The following is a 12,555-nucleotide window of genomic DNA, read 5'->3' as shown; positions in this document are numbered from 1 at the left end:
GTGGGATTCATGTTTCTCTCAGGACAGAGGCAACATCTACTTGTAGCCTAACAGCCAAAACACGGGGTGCAAGCAATGCTGTACAGCTACCCTATCCTTGTCTCATCAACTGCCATAAGCTCGTGTAGCTATTTTAGGCAGAGGGGAAAAAACTAGTGACACACCTCCCTGACCTCCTCAGTGCTTTAGCAGCATGGACCATGACTCGCTGGGTTTCATGATGTAACTGTGAATAAGAGGCAGCTACGTGTTTTCCTTATTTGGAAGGAATAAACCCTGGCCAGGATGCATAGGGAAATAAATAACTAAGGAGTACCAATTCCATTGCCATCACCTGGGAAATAAGTGGTTCAACTGTAGGCTCCAGCACTTGATACGTTTGTGACTAGGTCTCCTGTTTCTGGCTTAGTTTAAAGATTCTTCAAGGACAGTCTCATTTCCAAACTCTGTTTTTAGAAAAATTTAATGTTTAAAAAAGTCCAACATAAAGGGGAAAAAAACTAACAAGTAAACTGTGAAGGAAAAAACTACCTAGTGGAGTCATCAAACAACAATATAACACACTACAACTAGGGAATGGAGAAGTACAAAAACGACTGTATTTTGTTCTCTCTTTGAGGAAAACCACTTCACTTCCTCGTGTTTCTCGGATTCTCTGGAAGAAATGCCTGTTGTTGGGCAGCTGGTGACACCACTGCAAGAAGGCGGTGCAAACCAAGGATGTCCAAATCCTTTACTTGCTTGCTTGTCCAATTTGGGGAATGATGTTGCCCATGTGGGAAGTGTGGAATGTTTCTTTGTTTTCTTCTTGTACCTCGTCTACCTCTTTCAGCGTATATTCCAGGATGGTGTCATGGTCCTGGTACTTAAAATAGCCAAGAAACAATTTCTTGTGGAGCAGCAGTGGAAACCAGTAGGCATCATCTGGCCACATATGGCTGAGCGGCATCTGATCAAGCTGAAACCATTGAGGACGCATTTCTAACAGGGAGAAAACAGAGAGGTTTGGGTTAAACTGAACTTACCGCTCCCTTCCCTCCAAGCCCCCTTGGGGAGAAGAGGAAACACAACCAACAATGTACTCCATTGGCCTGCACAGCCAGCTTCCTCCTCAGCGGGACTTTTGAGGAGTAGCTAAGTGCATTTCCAGAGGAACAACCCTGATGCAGGGAGATGACATTCTGAGAAGTGGTGCTCAGACAACGTACATTGACTTAGCCACCAGCCCCTTCCTAAAAACCCTGGCAGGAAGCTCCTGGGCTGTGGCAGCGTGACAAAGGCTGAAGGTCACAACTAATGGGAATGGGGGAGGCAATAATGACAAAGCCAGTATGTACAAGCTGCCTTTATGGGCACAGGAACCCATTCCCCTAAGCAGCAGGAAACAGGAGATGCAGACGAGTCCTCTTTGTGCGGCCGCTCCACCCATGCACCTACCCTCGCTTTCCGTTGGCTCGCCGTGAAAACTGTCTGCTCGGAAGATGTGGACTTCCATGAGCTCAGAGTTGCCTGTAAACTCGAAGGTGATCTGCCCCATCTTCTGCAAGGTGTCCACCGTGAGCCCACTCTCTTCCAGCAACTCCCTGCAAGACATTTTACACAAGAAGCATTCACGCAACTGCTGAATCCTGCCAGACACACACCTCATGCTTCTGGGGTGAAAACAGCAAGAGTCTTCCTTTTTCTGCACATGAGGATAAAGAAATGGATGGGGAAGCTGACAGCAGCTGGGATATGGGAGAACTCAGGGTCAGAGAGGCACCTTGTCAGGAATGTGGAGTACCTGCTTAGTATGCAAATAGGGTGGGATGTATGTCAGTGCATGCAGGTCTTAACATAAAATGTTCCAGCTTGAGTCAAATTGTCAGCCTGCTTACACCGTGGTAGAGGGAGCAGTGCATGCTGGGTCCTGCAGCAGTTTTAGATGAGTCCTAGTAAATGCAAGCTGCACTAGCCCTTGATTTAAATGAAATGCAATGCCAAGAACAGACTATCTGTAAGATCTTCTGTTCTCTCTGAATGTCACTGTTTAGAGGACTTCACCCTACGGAAACTACAAGGGCGGGCTGGCAGAATATGGCACCTTGTGACTAGTGATTGCAATGGATTCTGGACAAACCAGGCCTATGGTTGCTGTCAAAGGACTGGGTCCAGAACTGTATGGCTCACCTAATCAATGCAGTGCTCAGCAAGTGCCAATCAGCCCATCCAGGACAGAGCTATTACTGCACATGCAGTACCACATGCATGTGGTTAAGGCAGGTTACACCTTATTAAGGTATAGCATGTATGGAGTGGGTGCGCTGCACTCCCTAGCAGACACCTGACTTCCCACGGCAGGAAGCTGGTGTGTAAAGCATAAAGAGACTGAATTAATAGAGAATTCAATTTATGAGAAAAAGAATGGGCTGGATGGGAGATTCTGGAGAGGAGTTTTAGTGAAGTGGCCTCTTTTACACTCCGCGTTTTCTTCTGGTACTAGATCAAGTTAATTAATTTGGCTTGTCTACTCTTCTTGTAACAGCTCCCTAACTTAAGTTTTATAGGAATCTCTAGCCAGCAAGCACACAGTGGCTTGCGAACTCTGGTTTCAATAAGTCTTGAAACATTTTGGTGAGACAGGGAAGTGATACAAGATGCCTCTACTCTTATTCAGCTACTCCTAGGGCTGAATAAAACTACTGTTGAGTTGCACAACATACTGGGTGCCCCAGCCAGCCCCTCCAGCATCTACATGTGCATTACTGAAAAGTTTTTACTGGGCAGCAGGATAGTACTTGTATTTAGACATTGAGACATTTACGGTGCATCTAATTAGTCTACTCAGCAGTAAACATCTTGGTAGATGTGCCCACTATGTAACAGTTTAAGACAGGAAGTGCTGTATCCCATTCATTTGAAGACCGCAATTACTGAGGCTGAAACTTGTCTGGAACAGTTGGCTTAGTACCCGCACGATGGAAAAGGTCAAGCTGGTTTTAATAAACACATGCAGTCAGGACCTTAAGTATATCACATCCGAAAATACCATGGTGAAGCTGATGGCACCGACTCAAAGAAGAGTGTGACTATTATCGGTGCTAATGTGGCAACAAGGTTTCCTTTAAGTACTGGCTTACCCTTTGATTCAGACAAAGTGAGATCTTGCCAGTATTTTATTAATAAAAATGGAAGTAAAATTACATATTTAAGGTCAAAGGCCTGCATTCAGAGGAGGAAACTGCTGAACCACATTTTAACGCACACCAGTCAGTCAATCTCCAGCTGCATCACAAAGGGCTGGCCTGCTTGAAACGCATTAAATTAACGCCTTTAATTACATAAATGTACTCAAAGCCTTTTCTTAATCTGGCCCTGGCAAACTGGATGAGGTGCAAAGCTGTGAGAGTCATTCATAGCTCTTCCAATATACAGAAATTACTAATATTTTGAAAGCTAGTGTATACTCAGCTGAGGTGCTTAATTAAAATTAGACTCAACTTTAAAATGACTAATCTGTAGTTGGAGGTTTTTTTTGGCAGCAAGCCTCTTATTCAGCATAATGGGAACCCTCTGTAGGGCTCCAGTTTTTCTTTGGCATGACCCTAATGGATCCCATTTTTCAGAATTACACTCTGATTTAATGTTTTGACTAATCTGAGTTGATCTTCCTGGAATATATAGTGGAGTCTGAAATAGAAGTACTTTCCTCAGCAATGGAGCTAAAAGCTTCATTTCACAGGCTGTGATAATTAGACAGCTGGGTGTGACACTGCTATGGCTTCCTAAGCAATTCGATACATCTGTGTGCAGCTCAACTCCCTACACACAGTGGATGGAAACATAATGGGTAATAAGTTAAACTGGAAATAATGACCCAGTTAAATGCTCCTTTAATAAGATGTGACACAGTGAACAGCACTGGGCGCTTTAGGGAATGTTGTGTATCCAGTGAACTACCAGAGAGCCTGGTGAAGCAGGAAACTTCACTTAAAAGGCATCTCAGTTGAACGTGTAATCATTCAGTGTGCAAAGTGGCTTGGCATAGTGCAGACTTTTGCTACTGCAATCCCAGTTCAGGTGGCATGAAAGGAGTCCAGACCCCAAAGCCTCAGATGCCCCTGTAGAGTGATGCTGCTGTAATCTTTAGCATGCTGCCCCAAGAGGGCTCCAGTTTAGACTGCTATAGACAGTTCAGGGAAAGGTATTTTGTTAGCCTGCTGTGGTCCATCTCCCTGCCTGAGCCCCACCTGGCTAAAACCTCTAATGTTACAGCCACAGCCTCTACTTTCAAAATGATGCAAACAGCCAAAGCACACCCAGTAGCTACCACCTGTTGTTCACTAAGTGAAGTGCTACAGGCCTGATTCAAGGTTTAACACACGCTGTGCTTTCCAAAGCACTTGGTGTTAAATCCTGCATTAATCAAACCATCACATCTAGACCATTTGCTGTGGTAACAGAACCCTGATAAACCAAAAGCAGATTGCAGGAGTGAGGCCCATCTCCCTCCTGCCTTTTGCAGGAAAGGAAATGATCTGAAGGCACATGATGCAGTTAAGGGCAGCTAAAGTAACTGTGTCAGAGGACAGTTCTCTGCAAAGTGCTGCATGGACCTTTCCACAGAGAGACAGCCAAGTGGACGTAGCCAGAGATTTACTATAGCAGCACCAAGCTCCCTGCTGCCATCCTGAAGGGATTCAGACATTACTCAAAGGGGCAGAAGAGGCACAATTCAGTGTCAGCAGGATTCTTAGAACTGATGAAGCTCAGTGCTTTTTTTTAAACAAGGCCTTGACCACGTGATCGGTTTCACCTTCCGCCATAACACCACAGATCTCAGGAGAGAAGTGGAAGCAGGCTGCAAGATGGAAGAAAGCACTGCAGGCAATCAATGTCAAGGGGGGGCAGATGACAGAACAAGGAGCAATGGTCTCAAGTCACAGCAAGGGAAGTTGAGGTTAGATACGAGGAAAAACTCCCTTATGAGGAGAGTTGTAAAGCCCTGGAACACGCTATCCAGAGGCTGTGGAATCTCCCGCCTCAGAGGTTTTTAAGACCTAGGTAGACAAAGCCTTGGCTGGAAAGATGTAGCTGGGGATGGTCCTGCCTTGAGCAGGGGGTTGGACTAGATTAGCATTTCTCAGTTTGTGGGTCATGGTCCAAAAGTAGGTTGCAAAGATAAATGAAAAGGTTGCGAACAAACTTTTAAAATGGATTCTCCTTTAAAGTAGAAAAATGCGGGAAACTGGGAGTTTTCCCCTGTAGGATGTCAGAGTTCCAGCCTGCTTGGGGGCCCCCAATGCCCCAGCCAACCACCCCACCCCATACACTGGGGAGCTGGGGCTTGGGAAAGGGAGCAGCGGGTCAGGAGTGAGGGGCACTGGGTCGGGACTGGCCATCAGTGTTTACAAAGTTCTGGAACAACAAAAGGCACTGGAACCACTGGACTAGATGTCCCCTTCTGTGCTCCCTTCCAACCCTCGTGTTCTACGATTCTATGATTCTACGTCCATCCTGCCAGCCGGGCCACACTCAGACTCATGAAGTGCTTCGTGCTGCCTCCAAGACACCACTTGTGCGGACTGGGTGAAGTGCACGCAGCTTGGTTCTCCCTGCAAGCAACACCGCTGTCTACTTGCACCTGGCCTTCCCCAGAACCTCTGTGGCTTTCCTGCCCGCTCTCCTCCTCAGACGTCCCTCTTCCTGCTGGAGCTGGGCAGGCATGTAAGCTGTGCCTCTGAGTCAGGGAAGCGCCTGGCCCCAGAGCTGCAAGGCTTGGACTGGTGGAGAGCAGGAGCTCTCATTCAACATTGCCAGGTCTTAAATATAAAATGATCATATTTGCTGAAAAACTATCACTCACTGAAAAAATATGCAAATAAGTATGCAAATAAGCCTTTTTCTTATTTACTTTACACTGCTCCCTCTAAGACACCAGTGAGCAAGTGAGAACTGGGTCATCAAAGTTGAAGCATTTCTTGATTTCAAGGCAAGCAGTCAAAAGAAAGTGCTGACAGCAAACCCCAAAGTCAGTTACAGCTTCTCAGCCTCTTGTGGGCTAAGATTGAGTGTAGGAAGTATTGGACATCCCAGACTAATGAGTCTGGGATGAAGGATGCTTGCCTGTAGTTTTTGGTGGCATCCAAATGTGAAGACCTCTGGGCTTGGGCCTGCATGTAGGATTTGGGAGCATTTGCCAATGGATTTGGGAGTATCTGAAGCCCCAGGGCAAAAGGCTGGGATGGAGGATGCTTGCGGTGTTTAGAACAATTCAATATTTATCTGGCAGAGGAAATACCATGACCACTAAGGTGGTTTTCCAAGTTGCAGGGAAAACCACTTTCTTGGCAGGGGGTAGTACCTTGACTGCAGTAAGGCATAGTTAGCCTCCCACATTCACTTCCAGTGGGAAGCTCTTGGCTGTACAGGCAACCCCCACTTAGTGCTCTTAATTGGTTCCTGAACAACCCAGCGTCAAGTGAAACTGAAAGTATCTGACGACCCAAGATGGCAACCACAATTGTTCTTACTGACCCAAGATGACGACCGCAAGCGCTATAACAAAACTCGCTGAGTGCTAAGTGAAATTGGGTATCAATTTCAAATGAGCCTTATAATGAAACAGCACCAAGCGAAACAGCGTTAAGCAGAGGTTGTCTGTACACCAACATTATGGAAACGGCACACTTCTCCCTAACCTGCTCCAGCAGCCGTATGACTAGGGTGGCCACCAGAGAGGACTTTCCGGTTTTCTGCTACTCTGTCCCCACCGCAGCCTGACACCTTTATATCCTGTTTTTCTCTTGAAGAGAAATATATAACTAAGGAGTACAAAAAGCTTTTCTTGAAGAGAAAAATAGAGGACTTAAAGACATCAGGCTCGTATCCAAAGAGGACAGAGTAGCAGAAAACCGGACTGTCCTCTACGATGGTATACAAAACCTGATGCCTTTATGTCCTTGATTTTTCTTTTCAAGAAATAAACACCCCACGCACAGTCCTGTTGTCTTCTATCAATACAAAACCCAATGCCTTTACGTCCTGTTTTTCTCTTCAAGAAAAATACTTGGTACTCCTTCGTTATTTATTTCTCTTTAAGAGGAAAACAGAGGAGGGCATAAAGGCGCCTGGTTTCGTATGGATAGAGGGCTACAGGACTGTGCTTGGGGTGTTTATTTCTTGAAGAGGAAAACAGAAGACATAAAGGCACCAGGTTTTGTATCAACACAGAACACAGGACAACCGGACCGTCCTCTATGCTGAGGTGCCGCGGAACTCGGGGGCATCCAAACCCTGCACAGGACTCCGGCCAAAGGATTTGGAAACACCCGAAGCCCCACACAGGGGTGGCGGATATTTGCCAGTAGCTGAGGCCACTTATGCTCCTTGAACGACTCCCAGATTTGGCCGATTCGACTCAGGACACGAAACAAAACAATCAGTCAGAGGGGCCGGGACAGATGGCACCACACGCAGTGTTTAAACGATCAAGACCCACCCGTTATGCCCCATGGGCTTTCGGGACAGCGCAGTTGTGCTCAGCGCAAGCTTTGGAGCCGATCTGAACACGGAATATACTAGCAAATTAAAAAAAACCAAACGAACCCCAAATTTAGCTAAAAGTCTGCAAGAGCGACCTGCGTTTCTGCCTCAAAAGCGGCCACGCATTGGGACACCTGCCCTCTCGCGGGGGGGGCGGTCCCCGCACCGCCGCGACGGGCCCGCGCTCACCTCCGTGCCGCCGCCTCCACGCTCTCACCCGTCTGCACTTTGCCACCGAAGCCGTTCCAGAGCCCGGCCCCGAAGCCGCGCTTCTTCAGGCCCAGCAACACGCGCGGCGGCTGCAGCAGCAGCACCAGCGTGTAGCGCCGTACCCCCATTGCCATTGTCTTCCCGCCCGGCTCGCGTCGCCTTTTCCAAAACAGTCCGGCGGGAAACAGCGCCCAGCGGCCAGCGCGGCCCCCTGCTGGTCGGCCGGAACCCGGGGCGCGGCGCGTGCTTCCGGGGGACGCCTGAGTCGGACGCACGGGCCGGGACCATGAGGCGGTGAGGGGGGCGCGCTCCCGCTCTGTAGGGGGCGTCGTGGTGCGGTCGCAGCGCCAATGCAGGATGGGCTCTGGTGTAGGGGAGCTCGTCTTGTATTCGGGAGCTGCGCCATAAACGGAGCCTTCGTAGGAAACCGTGGCCCCTAGGCTAGGCAGGGAGAAGGGTGCACGCATGCACACCTCGCAGCCGAGCTGCTGGGAGGCCCACCCAGCCCCAGCGCTGGAGGGGGGCGCATGGAAGGGCCCTGTTGCGAGTGACGGGTTTCTGGAAAGCAGCCGCGCTGGAAAAGGTGGTGTGGGGTTGCTGCGGGAGGCGTCCGGGAGCCCCTGGATGGAAGGGTTTCAGGATGAGATAAAGTGGGAATAGGTTTTTGGGTATAAAAATGGCAGATGAAGTTCTTGGGGTGAATCGAGGGTATTGAAATGGCGCTCTGTCTGGGACCGGAAGCGTCATGGTCCATATGTGGAATGGCACAGCACAAAAGGGGGCTGGACGTGTTCTTGGAGGAGAGGGGCTTTGGGAGTTGGCCCGGCCCCTGGACCAGAGCTTCCTGGAGCTTAACGGCACCTGTACAGGAGTGTGGAGGCTGCCCTGCCCTGTCTGTCTGCGCTGGGGTTCGAGCACATCAGAGCAGACTTGTAGTTTCATAGATTGTTAGGGGCTGGAAGGGACCTTGCAGATCATTGGGTCCAGCCCCCCTGGACTTGACTGAGTCTACTGGAGTGTGGCAATTGCTGTGCTGCAGCAGCCTCCTGTAACTCGTGTATCAGTGTCCCTGCACTTAAAAATGGCAGTCGGAGCGCTTTATGTAAAGCTTGTCGAACCAGCTTAGTTCAAAAGTCCCTGCTGCTCTCTTGAAGCGTGGGGACGCTGATACATGAGACATGGTGATGCTTTAAGTGGAGCGGCTCTTGGAGCCGCTCTAATTAAAGCACTCCCCCAGGAGGGGTAAAAGTGTCCAAAGTGCTGGAGGCTGCAAGTGGGAGAGGAACAGTGGAAAAAACCCTGGTCTCACTCGGTTCCCTCTCCCTTTCAGTATCCCCTCTCTGCCCCTCTGTGACACAAGAGACTGGGTAAGATGGACCTATGGTTTGACCCTGTAAATGACAATTCTTACGTTCTGAATGGGTTCCGTAATGGGGATTCCTGGAGACTCCTCCCTGGCTTGCCCCTGGGCCTTTACAGCTGAAGGCAAGCAAAACTTGGGGACATCCAAACCCCAACCCTCCGTGCTTGGGCCTGTAAGAAGGATGCCCACCAAAGGTTTTGGAAACATCTGAAGCCCAAGATGGGGGTGGAAGATGTTTGCTGGTAGTCGGGCCACTTATGGTTCTGGGCTGACTCCCAGATTTGGGATTTGTTTTGGCTAATTTGGCTTGGGCTACGGAAAATTTTAAAAAACCCAAAACCGTGGTGCTGCCACAGTAGAAATAGTGTGTAAATATGAATTAACTGTACAGACCCAAGAGTCTCAAAAATAAAACAGTACATCTTCTTAAAAGACTGTGTTATAGATGAGCTTAGTGATAGATTGTAAGCACTAAAGTCAAGATGGGAGTTAATTACGTGAAAAGGTGAAGTTCTCAAATTTGCAGGGGTTATGCACTAATTGGTTTCCTTGTCTTTTTTTTTTTTCCGTAGTTATCAGAGGTGGACAAGCCCTTTGCTTCTGTGCCAGAGGTTGCACACTGCAGTGGTATGTCTGAAGAGCAGAACTGGAACAGAGCACCGCTGGCTGGAGCGGCATTTGAAGGACCCATTTGTGAAGGCAGTGAAACAGCAGAATTATCGTTGCCGAAGTGCCTTCAAACTGCTGGAGATTGATAATAAGCATCGGGTTCTTTGTCCAGGGTTTTCTGTGCTAGACTGTGGAGCTGCTCCTGGGGCATGGAGTCAGGTTGCTGTACAGAGGGTCAATGCCTTGGGCACTGGTAAGTTCACAAGCTTAGCTCCCAAGTGTAGGAATTAGGCAGTGAAATGCCATAGGTGATGGGATGTTTCACCAGATACAGACCTGGCAATTTCAGGCATGCAGTAGTTGAGAGAGAGGAAAAGACAAAAGGTCAGACAGGCAATGACTTGGAAGAATGGAAGAGCTAATGTCCTCCAAAAGGAATACAAAGGGCCACAGCTATATTAATCTAGAAAGAGGAATGGGCCAAATGATGCCAGCTGGACATAGCAGACATTATGCCTAAGAAATCTAGGGCAGATGGGCAAAGGAATTTTCACTGGTGTGTGGGAAAGGCAAATACATGTGAAGTTTCCAGTTAGGATGCGATAAGAAATCAAGAGACATAAAAGACCGTAAGAGAGGATGTCTTTGCATATGCCAGGTGAAGCTGTGTTGGAACCAGCCAGCATAAGCCTTTACTGATCCTTGGGCATAGCCTTATTGCAGGTACTTGATCAATATTGTAATCTCATGGTGTGGGTGTGGTTTTTGCTGAGGATTGTAACACCACTGTCTAACATTCAGTTAATGTTTTGTTAGAGTGTTTTAGAATATTTGTGTAAAGTAACTGTACAACTGCTATTGGCCTTTGGATTTAATAAAAACATTTTAGCTCAATTGGTGACTGGGTCATCTGAGTTCCAACACCAAATGAAGTAGCAGACAGTGCTGACTTGACCTGGAGTCTGTGGAGATTGTCTTTTACCAGTAGAATTAGGTATGATGTAGATAGTTTAGTTTCACTTCAGTGTGTCTTGTACTCAGCTTATTTAAATTTTATATAATTAATTACTCAGCTACAAACTTAAGATTTTTTGTAACCGTGCTGGGAATAGAAAGGAAGTACTTCCTTGGATGAGCACATGATGCCGCCTTTAAGGAGTAAAAACCTGGGAAGAGATGTACTGCAAGGGGGACTAAACTTTTACACTGAGCCACAATATAAGGGATGGTCATTGAGGAGGTAGAGAATAGGGCTGGCAAAGAGATTTTGTCTCCATCCCTGAGGGCAATCTGTGTCTGATCTCAAGCAGGTAATTTAACTTCTCTGCCTCTATTTTTGTTTCTGAAAAATGCCCATGGGTGTTGTGGTTTAATTTGTTAATGTTTGTAAGGTGTAATAGGGCAAGTTTTGTTATTATTGGCTGAGTGCAGAACTGCTCTGCTTCTCTTATATCTGGTATAGATTAAAACTCTGGGATATAGATTTTTTTAAAACAAAAATATTTATTCCAGGTCACTGGGTTTTGGTGGATTAACCAGGTCAGCACACTGGTCATGGATGAGGTAGATTGTACTTTGTCAACACATGATGTAGGTTTACATATAGAGTACTGAGCTACTGGATACATACATTATTAGCAGCCTTTGTAATAACCTTGATCAGTTTAAAAGCAGGGGCCTGTCTTGTGTTTTTCATTCTTGCATTAACATTTTGTTTCCTAGATGCCAGTGCCCCTGTTGGCTTTGTCCTTGGAGTTGACCTTCTGCGGATTGCCCCTCTGGAAGGAGCAGTTTTCCTCTCTAATGCTGACATGACAGATCCAAGCACGCTTAATAAGATCCAGGAGTTGCTTCCTTCAGGGAAAGCAGATGTTATTTTGAGCGACATGGCACCTAATGCCACAGGGATCCAAGAACTAGATCATGACAAACTGATTAACTTGTGCTTGTCAGTTCTGGATATGTCCTCAAGCATCTTGCAGCCAGGGGGGATTATGCTCTGTAAATTCTGGAATGGAAGAGATGCCCAACTTCTCCAAAGCAGGCTGATGGAGCACTTCTGCAACGTAAGAACTATAAAGCCTCAGGCCAGCAGGAAGGAATCTGCAGAATCCTATTACTTGGCAAGGGGGTACAGAAGGACTGTGAAAAACTGATTATGTCTGCCTTTCTTGTATGGGTTGTCAGTCATTGATTGGACACTAGGACTTTGGGTAGACCTAAAGAATTATCCATTTAAACTCTTACCTTTTGGTTTTATTGTTAATCCTACTTTGGGAAAATCTGCCATTATTTATATTGTGCCATAGATATCCAAAGCAAGACGAGGTTGCTGCTTCACTGAGCTGCTACTCTATATCAGCAAAAATATCCAGTTCTTACTCTGGGATGTGGGAGGAGGCTGTTGTGAATGGCATGCAGTAGCATGAAAGTCCATGGGGATAGAGTGATGGAAAGAAAAATAAAGCACTGGTTATAGTTTTGTTGATGTGTGTGTTTTAAAATTACTACATTATCTTTTTAGTTATATTTGGAATGGAGCATCAAGTCGGTTGCCATAATGGGAGTGAAAAGGAAGAGGACTGCAAGCCAATTTTACATGCCCTTCATCTTTTCTGAAGGCTGTTGCAATTTATTAGAACATTTAGAAAATACATAATCATTTAATGGATCTCAAAATCTGCATTGTCATGTAAATCTGTAATGGGGCATTCAGAATATATGAGTGTGGTCACAGAATATTACAAGTTGATGGTTGTGCTGAGTTATTACCAATGCATGTGCCATGGACACAGACTATATATAGAAACTAGTATTTCATCAGAGATCGCCCGTGTATTACAATAGAA

At 46.9% G+C, this 12,555-nt stretch overlaps 2 protein-coding genes across 3 annotated transcripts; one reads left to right on the top strand and one right to left on the bottom strand.

Annotated features, from left to right (window-relative positions):
* Positions 1-445: 445 nt before the first annotated feature.
* On the bottom strand, positions 446-7,900 carry NUDT1 (nudix hydrolase 1). Its single transcript, XM_019512959.1, has 3 exons — positions 7,714-7,900; positions 1,438-1,583; positions 446-981 (listed from the first exon to the last, which is right to left on the bottom strand). The coding sequence occupies exons 1-3, from the start codon at positions 7,866-7,868 to the stop codon at positions 734-736; spliced, it is 549 nt and encodes a 182-aa protein (XP_019368504.1). The 5' UTR covers positions 7,869-7,900; the 3' UTR covers positions 446-733.
* A 62-nt stretch (positions 7,901-7,962) lies between these two features.
* On the top strand, positions 7,963-12,194 carry MRM2 (mitochondrial rRNA methyltransferase 2). Of its 2 annotated transcripts, none has more exons than XM_019512958.1 (3): positions 7,963-8,028; positions 9,670-9,959; positions 11,429-12,189. In XM_019512958.1, exons 1-3 carry the CDS (start codon positions 8,021-8,023, stop codon positions 11,860-11,862), a joined length of 732 nt encoding a protein of 243 aa, XP_019368503.1. In that variant the 5' UTR covers positions 7,963-8,020; the 3' UTR covers positions 11,863-12,189. The 2 variants fall into 2 exon arrangements, with proteins under 2 accessions (XP_019368503.1, XP_019368502.1); XM_019512957.1 differs by lacking the exon at positions 7,963-8,028 and adding an exon at positions 8,055-8,288 and having other exon boundaries at positions 11,429-12,194.
* The last annotated feature ends 361 nt before the right edge of the window (positions 12,195-12,555 follow it).

The sequence above is a fragment of the Gavialis gangeticus genome, unplaced genomic scaffold, assembly GCF_001723915.1.
Source record: "Gavialis gangeticus isolate Ggan-Ray unplaced genomic scaffold, GavGan_comp1, whole genome shotgun sequence".
Classification (NCBI taxonomy): domain Eukaryota; kingdom Metazoa; phylum Chordata; order Crocodylia; family Gavialidae; genus Gavialis; species Gavialis gangeticus.
The sequence above is the reverse complement of the archived record's forward strand: the minus strand, read 5'-3'. Positions and strand labels throughout refer to the sequence as shown.

Bases quoted from the DNA above. Each gene is read 5' to 3' on its own strand.
- NUDT1 (XM_019512959.1), bottom strand. From the start codon at position 7,868: ATGGCAATGGGGGTACGGCGCTACACGCTGGTGCTGCTGCTGCAGCCG. The intron at 1,584-7,713 runs GTGAGCGCGGGC...AATGTCTTGCAG, and splicing joins GTGGAGGCGGCGGCACGGAG to GGAGTTGCTGGAAGAGAGTG. The intron at 982-1,437 runs GTAGGTGCATGG...TCTCCCTGTTAG, and splicing joins CGAGCCAACGGAAAGCGAGG to AAATGCGTCCTCAATGGTTT.
- MRM2 (XM_019512957.1), top strand. From the start codon at position 8,200: ATGCACACCTCGCAGCCGAGCTGCTGGGAGGCCCACCCAGCCCCAGCG. The intron at 8,289-9,669 runs GTTTCTGGAAAG...TTTTTTCCGTAG, and splicing joins GGCCCTGTTGCGAGTGACGG to TTATCAGAGGTGGACAAGCC. The intron at 9,960-11,428 runs GTAAGTTCACAA...TTTGTTTCCTAG, and splicing joins GGTCAATGCCTTGGGCACTG to ATGCCAGTGCCCCTGTTGGC.